This window comes from Haliaeetus leucocephalus, unplaced genomic scaffold (genome assembly GCF_000737465.1).
Source record: "Haliaeetus leucocephalus isolate CR32 unplaced genomic scaffold, Haliaeetus_leucocephalus-4.0 Scaffold151, whole genome shotgun sequence".
NCBI lineage: Eukaryota > Metazoa > Chordata > Aves > Accipitriformes > Accipitridae > Haliaeetus > Haliaeetus leucocephalus.
The window spans coordinates 15,480,189-15,502,067 of record NW_010972587.1 but is presented as its reverse complement, the minus strand read 5'-3'; the positions used below and the strand labels follow the sequence as shown (position 1 = coordinate 15,502,067).

Here is a 21,879-nt window from a genome sequence, read left to right as displayed (position 1 = left end):
CGAGGACTCTCAGTCTGATAAGAAACAACAGAATAAAATGCTATCTTACATAGACGTGCTTTGAACACATCACCTATAAATTCCCAGATGTAGAAAAGCCCTGACACTAGCTAAAATCAGCTGTGTGTTTCCTCTGAGCAGACACCAAAATCTGTCCACCTGGTCCAAAACACCTCACTGAACATCACCAATGTACACAGGTATCCAGAAGCTCAAAATAATCTCCTCAAACCACTTCTACACATGCCATAATATGGTTCGCTTGATAGGCCTTCAGCAAGAGTCTCATTTCAGGCTTCATGACATGAAGGAGCCCTTGCCAATTGTCACCAACTACTGCAATCTTCCAGCATGACCAGGACCTCCAAAGACTCTGCCTGAGCCGTGCGTATATGAGTGATAGCCTACCGCTGCCCCAGGGACCGTACATGCTGTCCTTAGGAAACGTGTCCTTACTCTAGATAAAGATCACCTTTATGGGTGAGCTGAAAAGATGACTGACACTTGGAACACCGTTAGAGTTGAGGTGTTGGTAGAGCTGAGCCATCACCTAGTTATCTTCCCTCCACATTACTGCCCCTCTTAAAGGCATATGTTTGATAGTCAATAAGCTATAAGTTGGGGTTCCAGAAGGGATTCCCCCATTTCCAGGTCTTCACAAAACCTGGGGGTTGCGAGTGCTCAGTGTCTCTGAAAACTCACGCTTTTTCCCTCAAAGTAACAATTTGTTTAAGTTCTTACAAGGTAAGGGGTTGGAACAAGACCCAAGCATGCCAGGTAGGTGACTGCTGTCGCCGCTGATTGAATAGCACTATCGCTTAGTTTATACACTCCTTTATTATAAACTTAAAAACATTAATTCCTATAGATTGCAAATTAATCAGGATTTTTCATAGTTATACAGACAGTTTGAATGCTATCACAGTATAGGGACCAAAAAATCAGTACAATATCATTCAGTTTTGTATTTAATATTGCTTACCTAAATTTGTCAGGAAAAGAGCAACCTTTTCATACAGCTGTAACAGAGAAGAAACAGCCTCTTAGATACATGACCAGCTCAAAAAACCAGAACTGCTTTCTAGGTAGAGTAACTGCTTTTAGGTGTTAAATCTAACATCCAGATTGTCTCTGTGATGTTCTGATAATGATGATAATAAAACTATATAGTAATAGTACAATAATGATATAATCAAACAAGGAACAGTAGTATTTTTAAAGCTTATACTCAGCTCTTTTCATCCACAACATATGGAGAAAAAACTGCTGTCACTGTCCCTATTTTACAAACACAGTGAAAAAGGGCGAGATAACTTTTCCAAAAACCCAAAGCAGAACAACAGCACAACTAGGATTTTTGTTTTAGTTACTTATGGAACATATATCTCTCTCAAAAAAATCACCCTAGTAAGAGCATGCTCTGGTATGTTGGGTATTTTGGGCTTTTTGGTTTTGTTTGGGATTCTCTTGGTGCTGAAAGGAAAGACATTGGCGAGACAGGGTTGCTTCAGAGAAAGTCTTTAGTAATCCCCCCCACCAGACACATTTCTTACTCTGAGTCAGTGACGTTGTTCTAAATCCTAAGTGGTACTTTCTGTGCTGAGCAGATAACCATGCTCTCAAACTCTCCGGGAGACTGCTAACTTCATAAAGCTTACAGAAACTACCTTGGAGGGTTTTCACAATTAGTATTTGCAAGGGGCTTTTGAACCTATAAAGTACATCACCACCAACATCAGTGTTGGTGTAAATTAATACAACAATTTCCATTTGCTTTAAATGAGTCTGGAGCCTGTTCTCACGAAACGCTAAATGTCCTTAACTCTCACTGATGCCTGCAGGGATACAAACTGCTCATATTTCAGGCTCAAGTACTTACTTATTCCTAAAGTGCATATCAGCAATGTTTCTTTTCATTTGCAGTTATCCTTATAAACTCTTGCTTAAATTGAGTTACGTACAATTTACAGATCAAACTGCCTGTGTAAGGACTGAAGTCCTCCTGAATTATCCCACCCTTGTTAACAACCACTTCTTGCTTAGAATAGCTTTTTGCTGCCTTTGGAGAAAACAGTTTTGTTTCAAGTAATGAAAAAGGTGGTTTCTTCTAGGTTTAAAAGCACCTCTTAAGGGCAGCTGTAAAAGTGCTAAATGTCTGGGTGGTTTATATCCTGATCCCAGCAGGGAGTGTGCTATTTTACAAACGTACATTGCTCTGCAGAAGGGGGTATCAAAACTGTATTTTGTTGCTATTCCTCCTGGAACAGCATGACTGCGTTAGAGATTCTGTTAACAATGTTTGGATCTAATTATCTGCTACTGCAGTTTATCACTACTGGTCCCTTTTTAGGATCATATTCTGTTCTGTGTTCTTATTTTCTGTGGGCGATACCACTGGAATTAACAGGTTTTATTAACCTAGGTAAAGCTAATAATTGTTCCCAGGTCAGGCTGCAGGATTATCTGGGAGACATTATGCTTGAAGGTCATTTTGTTTTCTCACGATGGATGTGTCAGTGCATGTACCGAGCTCCCAGAGCATCCACTCCAGAAGTTACTTGTGGTCTAGACCTTTCCCCTGATGCTCAGAGAAGTTGTCACCTCGTATCAGAATCACTGGTGGTTTTCCAGGCTTCCTGGCAGTGAATTCCCTACTGCTATATACATCTTGGTCTGTTCTGGTTTTATTACTGTATCTCTGCTTGCTCTCCTGCTTCTTTTCCTGAGTCACAGTCTGCAGAGGATTCAACTACCTGAATTGCTCCTGGAGTAAGATTTTTTTATTATTATTATTATTTTTATTTTCAAAAGAAATCCCACTACTGTCCTTCAGTAAACTACATTAATCTATCATGGGAAGTGAGGGATTATGTTAAGTCCTTCTGAAAAGCTCCTGCAGTTTCATATTTTGGGGATCTTTTGTTTCCATGAGCTATATCCAGATCTAAGGCTGTGCTGTTTATCGCATGGTAATGAGTATAAGGCTTAAGAAATCCATCCTTGCAGTGCTCTACTTATTTGTTGTATTTTAGGAAATAAAACAAAGTTTCTCAAAAGGCACCTTCAAGCCATCTTCCATTATTTTAAAAATTTCTCTAAGCTGTAAAACTCTTTGAGAACCAAGTAATTTTGTTTGTGCAGTATTTCTTTGTTGCTGCTTCACTGCATATACAATGACTTATACTGAGAGCTTGGAAATGGATGTTGTACTGACATAGATATATATAGTTTTCTTTTTATTTCTTCTATGCTTATTGTGTGCTCTAGGTGGATTACAGAAAACCCCCAAAAGCCGCAGACAACAAACAATAAATCAAAAATAACATAAAAGAGAACCCTCAGTACAAATTCAGAGAGAATAACAGCTTCCACCTCTTCTTTCTGCCCCTTCTCAGCCTATAGTCCCACCTTTGGGAAAACACAGGAAAGTCAACAGTTCTTCATAGACTGTCCTAGTCACCAATCCAGTCTTGCCTACACCAAAGGGAAAAGTGAAGTTCTGCAGCAAAGCCTCTTGGAATTTCCTGCTATATAAACGAGGGGCTGTTAAAATGAATTTTTAGATGATGGAAATGCTTGGGTATTGCACAGGAAAGAAAGTAGTCTCCAAGCCAGAAAGTGGAAATGTGCAGGCCTGAAATAACTTCTCATACTTCCCCCAGGAATTAAGTCAGCATATCTCCTGGAGCAAAGCCTAACACGCTTTTTGCAGAAGACGCTTGCTACTGAGTGGGTAGAGATACTCTGCCCTGGCTCCAGCACCTGGATGGTTTGTAGGTTGATCCCTCCTTCCCCTTAAAACGCATTCTTATAACGTCAGTTGACAAAAACCTGATAGTAAAAGGCCGTGCACCTCTTGCCAAGAGTAACTAATAGAAGACACATTGCTATCGCAGCAACATACAAAGTACCTGCATCTCCATGGAAGGATGAAACTCATTCCCCATCTGATCTATGCTATACTGTCACCACATAGAATTCCCATTTTTGCCCCAAGTCTGCTTCCAAACCGGTTCACAGCAATAACCTGACCTCAGCCAGCCCCCCCAGCGCGCCCAGAGCGTGTCCCTGGTGTACCCTGCCAAAGGCCATAGGCAGTTCATGGAACAAGTCATGTCTGCTCGAGCCTCGTGGAGTTTTTAGCTCTATGGAGTTCTCCTGCATATGGACATGGTGTCCGTATATGCATATCCTCACTGGTAAACTACTGTGAAAACTGAAGCTGGAATGACTGAAACCAGTATAAATAAGAATTAAGCTTGGCCCTGTATTTAAAAAATAACATCAAAACACTAATTGAAAAGAAGAATATTAATGAAATGGACTGAAACCTGCAAACATATGAAAGGAAAAAAAAGAGGCAGAGGATAAAACAGGAGTATGGACACGTCTCTCTAAAATATTTTTTAGAACATTCAAACACACTTTGCATAATGTTTTGGGTTTGGAATTGTACTTTACACAGTGAACGTGCATAAACAATAAAAACATCTCTGGCTTAGCAAGACACTCCACTCCTGCTGAAAAAGAAACTAAAAGCATTCAGTGGTCTGCAGACTGAGATATCTGCTGATCTGATGGTTCGGGTATAACTTTGGATAAGTTAGTTTTACTCACCACGTTCAGTAGCATGATGATGCAAAAGTTGATGCACACTGCAGTCCCTGTAGTTGCAACCTGAGAGTTATTCCTGATTAAAGCCCACTTAAAGGCAGCGAAAGTGCTGACAGTCACAACACGGTAAATAACAATGCCAAACACAGCAGCAATCACCACACAGATCTAAAGGAAGAAAGAATCAGAGAGAAGAACCTGAAAATTTTCAATAGAACAGGAGTTATCTTCTCCCTGAAACACTGAAAACTAAAACAATGAAATTAAAGTCTTGAAAAATACATTAATTTTGATTCCAGAGAAAGGTTTCAACATGAATATTCTTCTTGTTGTAAAGTCCTTTTTATTTTCCATAATGCAAAATATCTTTGAAATCATATTAAAATAATCTGTAGTTGTAAACATTTTCTTGAAAATGTACCTCTTCCTTAGCATTAACATGGGAAACAGTGTTGCCAGTTCTGGGAATTAGAAATTTTCCTTACATGCATTTTCCACAATGTGCAAAGGCTCGTCTCAAGCTGGTGTCCCAGCTTGATGATGTCATATTTGGGATGGATTTTATGCTTTGATGGACTTCACACTTAGAGGAAAAAACATCTCCGTTTGTACGCACTGCCTCAACAACAACCCTGGCAAACTACCCTAGCAAGCTGTTTCTTGCTACAGTTCTGGAAAGATTCTATCTAGGGAAGGTAAAAAATTCAATTGCCCTTGTAATTTCTACTCTGATGAGACTTTCAGCAAATGTGACATTTATAATGTGAAAGCCATGCAGCTGAGCCAGGCTGCTAAATCCCTTTGTGGTCCATATGCAACAGTTGAGCACTAAACAACAACTGTTTTCCATTGTGACCAATTTATGTCACAGTTTAGCAAAGCCACCTAAAGGACAAACAATTGTGAATTAGCACAGGTGACTCATCTCAGAGAAACTCTGACACAGTACCCCTTAGCTACCTTATTAGATAAGGAGAGTTTCTTCAGCAGAAGACAGCTGATTATTTGCAAAAGACAGGTGTATTCCAAGGTTATGCAGAGACAACTCAAACCTACCAAAATCTAAGCTAATTGAATGGGCAAAATGATTTTGAAAACACTGAGTTCTAATCAAGCTGGTTTCATATTTTATTAGTTACAAAATTGATTGACATAATCCCAGTGCAGAAGAAAAAGAAAGCGTGTGTGAATGCGAAGGATTGCCTCTGGATTCCCTGCATAGTGTTGAGGGGAAGAAGGACCGCTTCCCTTCGTTAACAGGGAACCACTAACCTGCTTCAAGCTGTATTAGTAACTGCACTGAGAGTCAATGCTGTGAAATTTTTAGAACTGCTCTGACTTGAAGTGTCGATAAGTGTGTATCTCCTGCACTTAAAGATATAATTTTTAAGGAATATTTTTACCTAAATAGGGGAAAATCCAGAGTTTTTCTAACTCATTGGAAGCCCACGCTATGCCAGCAATAAAAAATATCTTCAGTGAAAATAATCCTTGTCCTATTTCAAGGACTGTTATGGGGACAATTTGTGGTGCACGCAATTCAGAGCAAGGCTATTCTCTGTGGCACTTTGAGCAAGATCTATCACTTCTATCACTAGGCTAAGATTAATGACTGCGTTTGCAAAGGGTGGGGAGTGAAAACTGTCCCCCTTCAAGAAAAAAAAGTAGGGAAAATATGCAAAATGTTGCAGGTGTAGAATCAATTCCGAGCAGAGACTGCAGTCCTGAGCAGACGTCAGTGTCTTCAGGGGCTCAGTCAGACAGCACATCAGCTCCTCGCGCCCAGCGTTCCTCCGCGTGTCTCTGTCTACCCACCCGACACACCAGAGCACAGATCATCTCAGGAACGCTCTTGCCTTCCTTGTCCAAGGTTGCTTTGGCCAATTTTGAAGCCATCAGTTTCTTACAAGCCCTCTGCCCGGTTCCCCCCCCTCTCATTCAAACACGAAGTTGCTGGGCTAGCTCACCTACCTGCCCCTCCACAGCTCCGGCAGTTATACACATATATCGTTTTCTAGCCTCCTGGAAAAGCCCCAGTAAATTCCACAAGGGTCTGAGTTGATGCCAGCTGTGTTTTCAAGACCAGTCCTACCCCTGCTGTTGTCACGTGAATAACAGCGAAAACTGCTTCAGTGGAGTTAGAGGATGGGGGCATTTCAGCGGAAACGCACGCAGCTCTCTGTTAAGAGAGATTTTGCTGCTGCATTTAGTTTTGCACTTTGGAAGGGGGAGAGATGCCTCGTTTTAGACAAGGAACATCGGTTTCTCCATTTCAATTGCACTAGGAATATGAATCCTCTTTCCTTACCTCCTCAATACACTGAAACACTAGGACATACTAACATCATCAGGCACTCCAGGCACCTTAGTTAGGTTCTCTGCAGAGTTTCCAGAGAACAGGGGCCTCTTCCATGGCATCTCTCCCCATCACTCTGCTCTGTCTACATAGGGAAGGCAAGGAAATCAGTGAGCTAATTCAGTCAGCTGAAGTTGGTGTTTGATAGCATCGCTGTTCTGGCACGTGTGTCACTACATATAGCGTTCTGTGTATAGCCTTGAAGGAAGGACTTAACTATCTGGGAGACTCAGTGAAGAATAAACTAGTGTAGGACTTCACAGAAACTCAGGCAATTTGCTATGTACAGATTTGCAGCCTGCAGTAAACATGCTAGAGCTCATTTCACTTTCAAGCACATATCCAGTATTTCTATACTCTCTCAGCAGAGATAATGTTATTTTGTATTTTTTCAACGGGTAAATAAATAAAAGTTCTCAAACCATAAAAAATATTCCAGATGCAGAAACAATGAGTCTGCTGCATTTATCTGCAAATGCTTGATAAGGCTCTGGCTTCCCGGATATGGGGTTCATTCGTTCTTTCTTGGAGTACTTGGCTTCAAACTGCGGACGTATTTCCTCCTAAAGAACAGACAGACAATGTTCACGCACAGCACAGCTAGGAAAGATTCTGTAGGAAACTTCAGATAATTTATCAGCTCACTGTTATTGGGAATTACGTCTTTGAATTCAGCAGCTGGCACAGCTACTATAAAAGCTGAGCTGGGAAATCAGGTCTCCTTCATGAGAACTAGAATAAATCACCGTACCCATAAAACGATATTGGAAGTATTTAGTTAACTCCCCAATTAGCTACTCATCTAAACAATGCTCTTTCAAACTATATGGCTGTAAGCCAAATCATTTTAAGGTTGATACCACTGAGTTTTCCAGCCTGGTATTATCCTATTGATCCTGGGATTCTACAACAAAGCAAGAAGGAGAGGAAAAAAAAATAATAATTTTCCAGACCCAATTGCTGTTTGCTAGGTAATTGGTTACTTTCCCATTATCAGCAAAAGTTTCTCAGCATTTGAAGAAGGAGCCATACCATCTAATAATGCTCAATTCCTTCCTCATTTGGACAATATTATTAGCAGGAACAGCTTTCAGCAGCAGAAACGTCAGGTCCTGCTTTGCCGTAAAAACCCTCTTCTGAAATGAAACCTGGGGATTTCTTGGGGAGAGGCTTGGTCATATCCATGGACAGCCTTGTCAGAAGCCGGGGTTCAGGGAAGCCCTCACGGATTTCAGCTGCAGTAGGGCTACTGCCCTGCCCGGCCACCTGGGAGGGCCACCAACAGCCCTGTGTCCTGTGCCACCTCACCCACGGGTGACATCGGGGATGCTGTCAGAGACGAGGGGAAGCACCGGGCTGCGAAGATGGCCTCTCGCTGCTGCTGACGGTCCATATCCCTTAGATCAAGTTCTACAGTGCTCTGATGCATACTGGAGAACCGGCCCGTGGCACAGCTGGCTATAAGGGAGCACAAAGGCAGCTGTGGACTGTCCTGTTCCCCCAGGTCTCTGCTGTGCCTTTCTTTGTAACGGCCAAGAACCCAACTTACCAACTTCAGTCGCTTCCGACCCTTCAACTGCATTTAACTGAACTTTGACTGACTGAAAGTTGTAAATGCCCAGACCTTAAAGGACTGCATTGAAATACGTGAATGTTAATTGCTCGCACAAGGCTTTAGAATGTGAATAAAAATAAGATATCCTAAAATCCTACATCCTTTTTATAAAATTTCCCTAGGGGGGGAAAAAAAAGAAAAGTCACATCTCATTCTCAAATTTTGAAGGCACTTTATCAATACAGTTAATTTCCAAATTCAAGCAGCAACCTGGTAACATGGTATTAAAAAAAGTTAAGTGGCACGTATGCTCAGCTGCAATGCCTGCGTAACTAATATGTTCTTGAGGGAGCCAGCCCTCCATTAGCTATATACAAAGGCTAAGCATGTTTCTGCGGAGGCAGGGTAACGCCTTGCTCTTATTCTACCTTGCTCAAGCTGTTCCTGCCCCATCAGGGCTGAAGGCTGCAGAGCAGACCGCAATCTAGCAGGAGAAAGAACGCAGGGAGTATTCCCGTGTGCCCAGGGACGTGCAAAAGGACAGAGTGTTGTGGGACTGAAGCAGGGCGCTCGAGAATTGCACCTTGTAGGTTGTGCAAAGGCTCTGCCAGCTGATTTACTGAGTCATATACAAGAAACCCTTTCTTCTCTGCAGATCTCTAAGCCAACGTTTGATTATTTTTTACAATCTGCGCTATAGGGAAGCCCTTATCTTCTCCGCCCGTCCATGAACCTAGGACTTTCCCACACCCGCCAGTCAATTCCGTTAATGCAAACGCTATTTTTACAGATACATCTCCACACAGAACTGAAACTCTGGCCTAAACCTTCGTACCTGTTTAAAGACACTCAGCCTAGGGCAGAAAGTGAACAGTACTGTGTCTGGCTCAGGTTAACGATATAAAGAAAGCGACAGTGAAGAAAAAGAAAAAAGTATGCCGTAAATAGCGGCCAAAGCCATATTTCAGCTGGGACTGCCAGGAACTCTGCGCAGCTGGTTTCTTTTTGCACACCCAGCCAAGACCCAGTTACTCTCCATGTCTCCAACCTTGCACCTCATTTGCAAGCAAAGGAAATCCAGACATACAGGGGTGCAGGAGCCAGAACACTTTCAGCCCATGTCCCCAGGCTGGGGGACCCGGACACTGTGGGGGCTGCGGCGTGCCCTCCTTGGGTGAAAATCTAAAGTGGTGAGGAATTCACAAGGTTGCATATCTGAACAAATTTAATTCTCCTTCCCACCGTCTTCCATGTTTCATTTCTTTGTCTCTTCATTTAGAAGAGAAAAGCAATAACAAAGTGATAGGAAGCCTTATAAATGTTTTCTTTGAATCTATTGTTGGTAGGAATTAATAAATTTCCCTCTGTAGCCAAACCTTATTTTTCAATTTGACAATGAAAATTAAAGCAAGCAAAAGCTAGACATGGCAGATAATATTAATAAAAATAACAATCTTCATTAACAAAAGCTTGTGACATAAAATGGTAATTAGAACTCTTTAATAGATTTCTTTGAAATAGCTAATAAAAGAAATCAGCTGATTTTGGCCAGTGAAAACTCAATGGAATGTAGAAAGAAAATTTAATTAGCAGTGATTTCATCAGAAAGCAGCACTTCTAGGAGTAAAATTTTCACCTTATGGAGACAAAATTCTCACTGACACTGCACTGACACGTACAACTTCATGATCAAACTCCACAGGATAAGATAGACCATTCTCCTTCCTTCCCACTTCTCAAACATGGATCATTCCAATTCTTTACTCACGGGAGAAACTAGACTGATTTCTGGAGTATCAAATATGGATTAATGTGCAGTGCCTCGGGCCAGATCTTTCTGCACTAGAAGACCTACTCTAAATTTCTTTGTGAAATATACCCTTTTCTTTTGGGAGGTTTCCGAGTCCATCAACAGCTGAATTCTTGCAGGAGTCCTATCCTTCCTAGCCCAAGGACGTATTGTCCTCTATAGCCCAGATGTAGAAAAGGGGTTTGTAAGAGATTGAAAATCTGAATCTTGCTCACTGGGACAATGCTAGCTCCCCCAGAAGTAAGTCTCCTTGCACATACTGGGGTTTGCAGGTCATCCTGCTTGCAGCTGAAGGCAATGGCAAAGTGAAGAGATGGACTTCAAACCACAGAACAGGGAAATGATCTCAACACTTCTTCACCTGTAACACCTGCTTCCAAACTGTGACTGTCTCAGGGGCAAAGTCCTGCAAAGACGCCAGTGCCAATGGAAAAGGGAAGCAATCGGTACTCAAGGAGAGGAGGCAGTGGTCTGCAGAGCTGACCTAAAAGCAAGGACGTGCTTGAGTCGTGCAGTCGGTATGGGCACTGGCAGCTAGCATCTTTGGAGAAGACACCTCTGGGAGGCAACCAGCTCCCAGTCTTGGGATCCCGCTGAACGCTCAGCAAAGGAGGAACTGATGCCTCAAATGCCAATGAGATCCCGATGCTCTGATGACTGGTCCCATAAACCTTTGAGAAGCAGCCAGTTGAGCTCCTATTGGCATCTTTAACCTCTAACTTGAGAGAGAAAGGTACCATCTGGCACTCTGCTTCTGAAAACACTGCTACCTTCTGCTGTAGAGACTTACAAAACTCCCTCTAGAACTGTAAGAAGATGCAATGAATAGCTCTGGAGCAGGTACACCCGCCACTGCCCCGGGGCACCTGACTGACGTCTTGTTGATGGAGCTCATTGGAAGGAGCCTGGTGTGAGAATAAAAGAGCAGCTGACCATCAGCGGGGAGCAGGCATCCTCTGAACATTACCAACGTGCATATGTCATCCTGCAGGCCAAACTGAAATAATCTGTCAGTGGAACATAAGCATCTCTTATAAAAAATAATGTTATTTGATAGAGATCATAAAATAAACACATCATATTTCTCTGAGGATAGTTTCAACTACCAGAAGCTCTTTCAGGCTTTCTGACTGGAAGAGGAAAAATCTAGCAACTCTAGTCTCTTCTGTCATCTCAGTGTTTATTCCAGCTAAAGGCTTAGTTGCATAGGCACGGTAATGCTCTTCCAAAAAAACTTAGAAAGCAGAGAGCAAATCTTCCATGGGAACACTTTCCTCTAGGCTCTGCAAGAGAACATGCCCTTTCAGGAGTAGCAGCAAGGCTGTAAGCGGAGTTTGGCCACGTGCATAAAGAGGAGAGGGAACGGGGACCGGTCCTGAATGGGCTTGGAGCTGTTGTGCTCACACCTGAGCAAAAGACTCCTCCAAGCATTACCACAGCAGCCAGAAATCACTTAGCATTATTACATGGAAAGGAAAAAAAAAAAAAAAAAAAAGCAAAGCATCATTTAAGGACAATCTTACCAGGAAATTCAATATTTGTAAATGAGCCTATCATAGAGGGATCAGGTGGATGGCTTTATAAATCAGCATAATCCCAAATCCAGGGAGGTTAAATGGTGAAAGGTGCAGTCATATAACATCCTGAACTACAAACATCTGCAAGACCAGGCTTGCTGGGAAAAAAATAAAAAGGGCCTCATACTGTACTTGCTTGTGCATTTTGTTAGTTTAAAGGCTCCTTCTCATTCTGGGGACACTGAGCTATAATCCTGACTTGGAAATTGCAATTTGGTACATCCATCTTTTGCCTGAGCTGTCAGCAGCAGTGGCTTTTTTTGCAACTAGCCATGAGGGGACACGATCACTGCAGGTTAATCCTGACCAATATTTGAACCTCAGGCAGGACTACCTCAGTGTTGTCGCTCTGTGACTTGTCAGCATTGGCAAGAGCAGGCTGCTAATCTCAGGAGAGTTAAATCAGTATTAGAGTATTTTCTAAAGATATGACAATAGTCCTGAAGTATCACCAAGAATTGACAGCATGTGTGCACAAATAACGATGTTCCTGTTGCTATAAAGAAACCAATTTCCAGTTTTATTTTATGTTCTTGGATTATTTTCTTAGTCATTAAGCATTTAAAAAAAAAATCCTACCAGCAAATGAGCAATTGTATTGTTTCATGGCCTCATGGAACTACATTGCCTTGTAGAGACAAAAATCCCACAACTCAGAAGTCTGTTTCTCTACTGGCAAGATTCTTCCACAGAGGCAGCAATATAGAAGTTCAACTGCACTGGAACCAGTACAGCAGCCTCTTCCAGTCCCTCCAAGAGCTTCAGGACAGTCTCTGGAGAGGAAGGAGAGCAGACTCTGTGGACACCTGCATGTCCAAATCCCACTCGAGGAGCACTGTTTCTGCCACACCCAATGAAACTTGCTTTTCTCCTGCATAATAAAACCTTCTAATTCTGCTTACACCTCAGCTCTCAGTCCCAAGAGCATGCTCTTTCTTTCTGGTAACCACCACAGAAAAAGGTTAAGGCTATTTTTTGCCCTCTGGTTTCCTCCCTAAGGGGATTAGCTCTACTGACAGAGGATGAATTCAGTCCTTTGGGTTGGTTCACCTCCCCCAGACTCTCCGCAGCCCTATATACTTAGGCAACCAGCACCTGAATGTCCAGAAGCTGGTACAAGCCTCACAAGGCTTTCTCTCCATCAATATTCTTAGTGGCTATCTAAAACAATAGATAAAAGCTCATTTGCCAAAATTCACGTACCCTGGGCTGTCAAGAATTTCCTTGGATTCAAAATCAAAATTTGTTAGCTTCCCTCAAAGTGCATTTTTTCCTGAAATCTCCCGCAATGACAGCCACTGGTATGTTGAAATTAATTTAGATTTACAAAGGTGTAAAAAGAGAGGACAGTTTGGACTGGGGAAAGTTTTTTCACATGCCAGAGGAAACATCTGAGGAGAAAAATGCTTATTTCCTAGTTTATGAAGATTCAAAGAATGAATGGAAGGTACATCCAAAAGAAAAACATGCTTACATTTTAAACCAAATCTTTTTGTATTAAAGATTAAGGAGTATTTTTTTTTTTATACAAACCTCTTCTTCTTCCCAGTCTATCAAGTCCCAGTCATAAGCAATTACTGCTCGCCTTCTTTTCCAAAACTCCAGAAAAACAGTTGCTGGAGCAAATAGGAAAAAAAATACAAAGTTGTTTTTGAGTCAAGAAAACGTTAACAACTGTCACAGAACTGTTGAATGAAGCTGTTACATTATTTTCATTTCTTTGCATAAATGGGTTCCTTTGAACAGCAAATCATGCTGATGATTAAAACTGCTTTCAAAAAGCATTGCTTTCTAAGGATTACTTTGCTTGCTTCAAGTATGATTGAGGCTTTAGAGATTTCATTTAGTGCTAAATGAGAATGTGTAATTTCTAACCAACCAAGGGAGGACTCTCAAAGAATAAAATTGTTCCTGTGAGTCATCATTACTAGATATAGCAGATTTCTGATGAAGCTAAAGGTTTTTGGGGGCTGCTGTAGATAAAGCAGTAACTTTCCTTCTCTGAAGACCATTTACAATCCACAGAAGCCAGAACCCAGAGGAAGCACATTCCAGTGCATGTGCAAACCTGTAGAGTACTACTGAGGAAATGGGAACTTCTGTCTTGCACCTTTCTAATCCAGACCTTTTCTTTCACACTACAGGAGTGTGTCTATGTGGTGTGGCATTAATATCTGACAATTAAACATTCTGTGCTGTACATCCCATATTGACAGAGTTCAAGATAGTGTAATGTGCCTGTACATGACTGTGCTTCCATTTTGTGATGGGAGGAACAATCAAGGAAGCACTCAGTCATAAAATAATATGTTCATATTCTGGAGAAGTAATACTCAGCCTGTTTATGGTTACAGGTTTTTTAAATTTGTTTTGTGAAAAGAACGTGGAAGCTGCCTAAAGCTAACACAAATCAATGGAAAGGCTTCCTCTCCCACTGTGAGGTTTGGCTCTTCCCTTTATTGGTCACTGAAAAGCATCAGGCCGATAACCACAGAGAACATAAACCTCTTTGTTATGAGCTAGCACAGAATCAGCTGTAACAGTGTCACTATAGCCTGGCAATATGTTCCACATCCAGTCCTAAAAGCATGTCCTTAATGGACTATCTGCCCTACTGCAGCATATTGAGAATGACCTGACATGATACTAAGCACTGGAATCAGTTTGGTGAAAGTGAATTCTTAGCCAGTAAGAATTATTGTATTTTAATGTATTAGCCAATACAGCTAAGATATGCTTAGAAAATGAACACTGCGAGCAGATAAAGTAAGATATCAAAAGCATGTTTAAGGAGGCAGCTATTTGGTTTGAAGGCATTTTCATAAATCACATCATCCTTTTGCTGAAAGCTGGAGTTATGTTACACCAGGTAACCAGCTGCTTTGATTTAATCTAATAAAGAATTCAATTCAGTCTCCTGAGCCTAATGTTTCTATGACTTTTTGTAAAAATTGCAGTATGATTGGTTGGGATCAGCAAAACTACTAAGCGCTGATGAGGCTCCGCTGCTGCCGAACCACCACACTGTTTGTTCCTTGACTTGTCTTCTGGTGGAGCTGCTTCTCTCCTATCAGCTCATACTGAGTTATTTTGCACAGGCTAAACAAGTAGCCCTGCACTTTTTGGAGACCTGAGAGAAACAAGCCTGATTGATTACTACCGCTCTGTTTCCATTCCAAAAAGCAGCTGGAAGCAGGACTTGAGTGGGCGTCAGAGTCCACAGGCGTGAACCTCTCCAATATGTCTGTGCTGAACTGTACTTCTTTTCTTTCTTGTTTTTCACACACCTGGAGTGAGGAATCTATACATATTATATTGAGTATATTTAGCACCTGTGCAGTTCCTGAAGCTTCTTTAGAAGGCTATTTTCAAATCATTAAGCAGCAAATAGGATGATCTGCACAGTGCTGTTTTAGCTTTTACTGTGCTACACTTTTCTCCCTCTATCCAGGTCAGTATGCACTTTTCCCTTGCTAGATATTTTAAAATGTGCTATAAATAACCATCTTTGATTGATTCACTGTACTACTTAGGTCTTCTAAAACGTACTGCATTTTGAAATTTCTCTGCTTCTTTTTTAGTCAGGTAATCACTAATACCCTATATCACACTTCAGCATTCTTTTCTGACTTTGACAGCTCAAAGGGACACAGTTGTACTTATCGTTCTCCCATTTTCCAATTGCTGTGTTTAAACCAGATGCTGAGAATTCTCCAAAAATCCTGAGAAATTTTGAGTTTCTCATTGGCCTTAACTCCCAGGTCTTTTACTGGCTTTTTCTATACTATGCTTGCCCTGCTTCACTGCTCGACCTTGCAGCTCAGTCCTCAGCATCCACTTGCACAAACAGCTGTCTTAACATCATTTCCTCAGATGCTTTTGAAACAAGTTGCAATCTTACCTAGTAATGCAAATGGCCTCCCGCAGCAAATAGCTTAATCCTGACCTTCTCTCAGAAGACCTCTCCCTATCGTATTTCAGAACACCATTTAATATATCCATCCTGACTTCTAAAATATATTCTATATACCAGGAATATTGCTGAAGAACATCCTTAAATTCTGTCTCCTCAGAGAGCAGATCAATGTGAATGTTTTATGCTAGAGGCAAAGTTTGGAGGAAACTAGTATCTTTTATTAGACTGATACATTTGGAAAAAATGTTTTATGTCAGCATGTCTTATTGCTTGAAAAAAGTGTTAAATTCTTCATGCCAGGCCTTTTTTCCCCTCCCAACTTTGCCTTTTAGCAAGTGCTCTAAAGCTAATTCCTTTATCAAAAGAAACATGCTTCTAGGTAGACAAGAAGAAAATTTAAACAGGACTTTTCTGTGTCCCTTAGTCCCCCAAAAACATGCAGAGACAGAAAACTACCATCAGCCCACCTTGTCTCTAGCAAACCATTGGAAATGATAAATAGATGGACTCTCCTGTTCGACAGTTGCAAAACTTTGCTACTGAGCTTCAGGAAACATCTAGACAGGGACATCTTTGCACCAGCTTTCCCCAGTACTTCAACTGGAAAAGCAAAAGCTACAATTCCATCTGGCTTTACAGCAACATGCTGGGAGTCAACTGATTATCAAATTTACCTTGATTTTTTTCTGAGAATGACTTTTTTCTGCATTTTAAATGTCAACATTTATTTAGAATGAACATCTTTCTCTCATTTTCTGTCTTTGGTAAGAATCCAATTCAGACAGTAAAAAGAGAGGAGTTTTTCCTAGAAATGGGACCTACCTTTTCATCAAGCTCGACATATCTCAAGACATACATAGAGGGCAAAGTGTAGGTGTTTCCCTCTAGCACAGAAACACAAAAAATGCTATTGCTCCCCTCTTTTTGAAAGCTTTGAACATCTGGAAAATATCATCAAGACTAGAGATTCTCAAAAGGAAAAATTATTTTCCAGTTTCTGAGATGAGGACATATCAGTGATCAACAACAACAATCTGTTCACCAATAAAGTATTAGTGTTTATAGGGACTTGCTGTTTCCTGTAACGCACAGGGATTTATAGCTTCAGTGCTTCTGAAAGGGTTTTTCCTTTCAACAGAAGCTCCAATACAGAAAAGCTTATAAAAATTACCAGTGAATTCCTTCAGTGTACCAAAGGGAGACTATCTTTTGTCCTTTGCTACACCAGTTTAAAATGACAGTTGTCTTAAGCCTGACGTCTCTTGGCTATACCTCAGCAAGTATCATTTTTTTTTCCTATTATATCAATTACTTTTACTTCTTATACAGGACTTTGCTTAAACCAGGCAGTGAGGTGATGAGTCAATATATTCTTTGAAGAAAATTGTGTTTCTATTCCAGTATTTTCTGGTGCACTTGACAATTCCAACCTTACTTTGATGGGACCCACTTATCCCACAAGGAAGCATTATAAAAGATGGGTCCCTGTGCTTCAGAGTCCTACAGCCAGGCTCATTGCTGCTCCACAAATCAAGCAGACCACACTGATATTTGTCATGGCTATTCCTCTCCCTAGCCTGGCCACAGCAGTTTGCTCATCATTTGGAGAAGCATTTCATTTCTATTTAAAAAGTGAGCAGCCCACTTTGTCCATCAATTAAAGATGTCTTTAGAGTAAAAGCAGGAAGCCACCATATAGATCACCTTTTCATGGAAAGCCCAGACTAACCACTCTTGGGTTTAAAAACCCCAAGGAAATGGCTGAGGCTTCTCCCTCAAGATGGGAGTTCACTACTGGGTCAAAAAGACAGTGAAGAAGGTACTTTAGATAAGAAGACAGTGGCTAAGCTCAGGTTGAAGAGGTCACAGAATTCTAACTGCCTTTTTTTGCTTTCATTCTCTTTTTTTTAAAAGCACTGCCATCATTATTTTATATGCTAGTGTCTGTCAGACTGGATCATCTAGAAGGCTGAACTTTTCACAGCCAATTTGTCATGCACTTGCCAGTTGTTTCATGCTGACAGAAAAAACACTTCCACGATCAAACTGCTATTATCGTTTCTTCTCTTCCTCTAGGATTTACTGAGATGATGGTAATGCCTGCAACTGCCAATAGGCCTACTGCGGACTGAAAATCCATTTAAGACAGGCGGTAAGCCAACGCATAAATACAATACTAGAAAATCCCTGGGAAGCGTGGCTTTCCTTGTTCTGCTGATTTAGCCCTAACTGTATGGCAAATATCTCCACAACCTCACCGTTGTCTCAGTAAAGCCTTATTTAAGAAACTACAGTTTGGGTAGATGGGATCACTCCATTCCCCAAGGCATCACCCCCCCCCCCCCCGAAGTGCGTGTGGGGAAGCTCTCACCCCAGCTGCTGTCTTATACCCTCTTGTCCACTAGCCAAATTATCCAGAAGGCAGCATTTATTATATTTTTTCTTATCTCTCTGTGGGCTTAGGCGCTGGAGATGCGTGGGTGGGCAGTGCATTTCCCAGTCCTGGCAGGCTGTCAGGGAGATAGTCCCAGGGGGAATTGGGTCTGGGGGTCTGACAGTGATGCTGAAGGAGGAGGAGGAAAGAGAGGTTAACCGAAGCGAGGTGCAGCTCCTGTCAACTAGGGACAGGAAAGAGAGACGACCTACAACTTTTCGTAGCAGGCACGCTCAGCTTGCTCAGCCTTCTCGCAGGCAGGACCGGATTTGGTGACCTGAGCGAGGGAATCCCCTTACCTGGAGCTGCTTTTCCTACAGCCCTGGTTCGGGGCAGTGCTAAGAGAGAGGTGCAATGCTGTGAGCACAGCTCTTTGATGAAGGCACCGTTACTGTTAAGGAGGAACAAAAGCACTGGTGCAAAAAGCTGCACTCCAAAGACACACTCACCAGCGGTTAGGAACAGTGACATTAATGCCCAACAATGTTAACCCACCCATTTTCCTAGCTGAGATGGAAGTCCCTGCCTCTAAACTGTCTTGGAAATTCTCAGCTTCAGTGAGCACATAGAGAAAGAGGTTGGAAAAGCTGAGTAAACATCTAAAAAAATCTTCAAGGCTTAGAAATTTTTGCTGATTCTCAGCTCTGGCGTAGCTCTAAAACAAAGCTGAAATACTGAGGAGAAACATACAATCTGTATGATCTGTGGATTTTTTCCTTAATGTAATTTGTGATATTTTAATACTATCAATATTATGTGCAATGGCATAAATAGGCTTGATTGGTATGTGACCTAATTTAACTAGTTGACTAAGACAACAACTTAGTTTTGGAGGAAGGAGCTGAGACAGACTGGTAGGCTAATCTATGTTGTCCTTATGGCTCTGATGTTGCCTCCTGGATTTCTCTTGTGGCTCATTAAAGAGATTTGCAGTTCAAAATGGAGATTTTAAGAATCACTTGGACATCTTTCCAAAGCAGTTGGAGATGTGCAAGTAGGAGCAGAAGAACAATGGCTAAATCCAGATAGCTCAAGCACCTGGAGCTGTGAGATGGATGTGATTTTTGGGGCACCTCCTTGAGCCATTTTCTAAAGGTGTTAACCTTCTCTCAGAGTGGCATGGTAGGAGCTAAGAGCCTGGGCATGCTCAGGGCATCTTTGAAAGACTTTTTGTGCTGCCAGAAGTTATTGTTTCCTCTTGCCTTCAATTGTGTCTACAAGACCACTGCAGGAAAAATAGTTGAGCCAGAAATAGAACTGTCCTATGGGCAAAATTCAGCTTCCATGGCAACAGTTAGACCACTCTCGGATCAATTGGTCATTCAACTAAATCTTCCATTTATTTCATCAGAGTTCTGCTTTAATTACAACCAGCTTACATGTATTTAAGCTTTACTGCCTTTCTGCAAGGTAGGAAAAACAATACATTAATTCATTTTAGTACAGACACTAAACTGAGCTGCCTTAAGCGAAGAGAACAGTAACAGAGAAAAGGCCTCAGTGCCAACAGATTGAGAAACAATTACAAAATCCCCCAGAACATAACTACCTACATAGACACTACATACTGCATACACAGTTTTGTTTTAATTAAAATTATTATCACATAAAAACCTGATTTCAACAATTTCCATCTTCCTTTTGCAGAAACAGAAGAGAATCAAGCCTATATTGTTTTTCTCAGTGTCTGAAAGAAGTGTGCTGGAAATTACAAAGGCACATGTTGCATCACAATCTTTAAGAAAAAGATTGTGCAATTACTTAATATCAAAACAAAAACTTACCCCACACTGCCATGAAAACAGCAAAAAAGACAGTAGCTCCATTGTCAAAAAGGTGGGTTACCTGAGGGATATATCAATAGTGTGATCAATTTGTGATAATAAGGCTTTATTTTCTATTTTCACCTAATAAAATTAATGTGTTTGTGAGTGCAGCCAGCCTGACAATCCTGAGGATCCTTCCCTTGACGTGTGAAACGACCTGTCAATGGACAGGACTATTTGCCAGCCTGGCCTGGGACTGACCCCTGCCAACACCAGGTGTGAGCATCGTTTCAGACCCAAAGCATTCATTTTATGGAGCCATGTACAAAGGATGGAGCCTAAGATAAAGGCTGATGCCAAGGACACCGTAGCACATGCATCTAGGACACGACCTCTGGGACTGCTGAATCTCTAAGTGCAAATTGCATTCAAGTGTTTTACAACCCAAACTAAGTCTTGGTAAAAGACAATGAATGTTAATATTGGCTGAACTTGATCTGTCCTTTCAAGATTTTATCTACCCAAGCTCACTAAAGACAAATGCAAAAGGCGAAATTAATGCTTTTACCAGGAAAGCATTTCTATTTGCTTAGTTTTAAACGTACCTTGGCATAAACGCAGCTGTCTGACAGCCTCATGAAGGGACAGTATTTGTCACATATAGGACACATGATGATATCTGTAGCTTGGCAGACTTCTTTACTGGAAAAATGGAAAAGATAAAAATTAATAGTTTGATGCACAACAATCAGTCTTAAAATGGATTGATAAGTTTCACTAATATTCAGTTACTTATTGAATAATACTGGTTCTGTAACTGAAGCCAAGATGTTCATAACTACATGTGTGTAATTAATATTTGTTCACTGTCTAAGACTTCAGAGTTTACAGTCATATCTGCAGAGGACAGTTCTTCAGGGCCAGCCTAGAAGTTTCTCTTTACCACTTCCAGCTTCTTGAGCCAGACCTGACCTTTGGTAGGAGGAGGGTGAGGATGATTGCAGATAAAGTGAAGTTTGAGTTGTTCTTGTGACTTAAGTGTGCAAGACCGTAGAGATGCGGCACTCAGCAGAGGGCCTGGGGGTCTTCACCTGAAGAATGCTTCCGTGTGGTGGATCTTTGGGAAAGGCCTTGAAGAGAGTGAAAATTCCCCGCTTTTCTGCTGCCCTGTTACAACGGTAATGAAGGAGCCCTACTTTTTCATGCTGAGTTTGCCAGCACCATCGGCAACCGGAGCTGCGCAAGAAACGTTGCCTCCCATCCCAATTCAGGAGCACAAAACGAGGGAAGCTCGGTATTGGGTACTTTGTGAGAACCAAGCACAGTCTTTTCCTGAGTATTCACTCAACAGTTCAAAATGAAATAATTAACAATTCATATGAAGATCTCTTAAATTATTCATAATAACCCACAGCTGTAATTTCCCTTATAAAAGTGCCCACGTTACCTGACTTGGCAGTGGTTCAACGTGGTGACTCCATACAAAAAGACGAACAATCCAATGAAGGCAGCTGGGAAGAGCATCCCCGTGTACCAGCCTAACCAGGCAAAGTACAGCCCAATTTTCTCACCAAAGTACCGCCTGTTTTAAAACACAACACAGTGAAGTTACCTGCTAATTAGAATAAGTCTGCTTACTCTTGCTTGTTAATAGAAAATAAATGTTTCTATCATATCTGAAGAGCAGATTAGAGACCAGAGTCAGAATCTCCTGAAGAAAAAAGCCTGCAACTAGGCTTCTAAATCCACACTGAGGGACCTGCCTCATGAATGAACTTAAAAAATGAATTGAAAAATTCACTAACCACAGTTTACAGTGAGATGAGTGGAGACCTCAGAAAGGAAACACTG

General features: G+C 41.4%; 1 protein-coding gene across 1 annotated transcript in view; it reads right to left on the bottom strand.

The window, feature by feature from the left end:
- The window catches only part of ANO4 (anoctamin 4), a 110,223-nt gene that overhangs the window by 20,063 nt on the left and 68,281 nt on the right, over positions 1 to 21,879 (bottom strand). The window contains exons 11-17 of the mRNA XM_010561988.1: positions 21,476 to 21,610; positions 20,634 to 20,730; positions 20,047 to 20,107; positions 13,446 to 13,528; positions 7,393 to 7,533; positions 4,618 to 4,782; positions 983 to 1,019 (exon numbers count right to left, since the gene is read on the bottom strand). Of these exons, the coding sequence (XP_010560290.1) occupies positions 983 to 1,019; positions 4,618 to 4,782; positions 7,393 to 7,533; positions 13,446 to 13,528; positions 20,047 to 20,107; positions 20,634 to 20,730; positions 21,476 to 21,610 (719 nt within the window). The remainder of the gene's footprint in view (positions 1 to 982; positions 1,020 to 4,617; positions 4,783 to 7,392; positions 7,534 to 13,445; positions 13,529 to 20,046; positions 20,108 to 20,633; positions 20,731 to 21,475; positions 21,611 to 21,879) is intronic.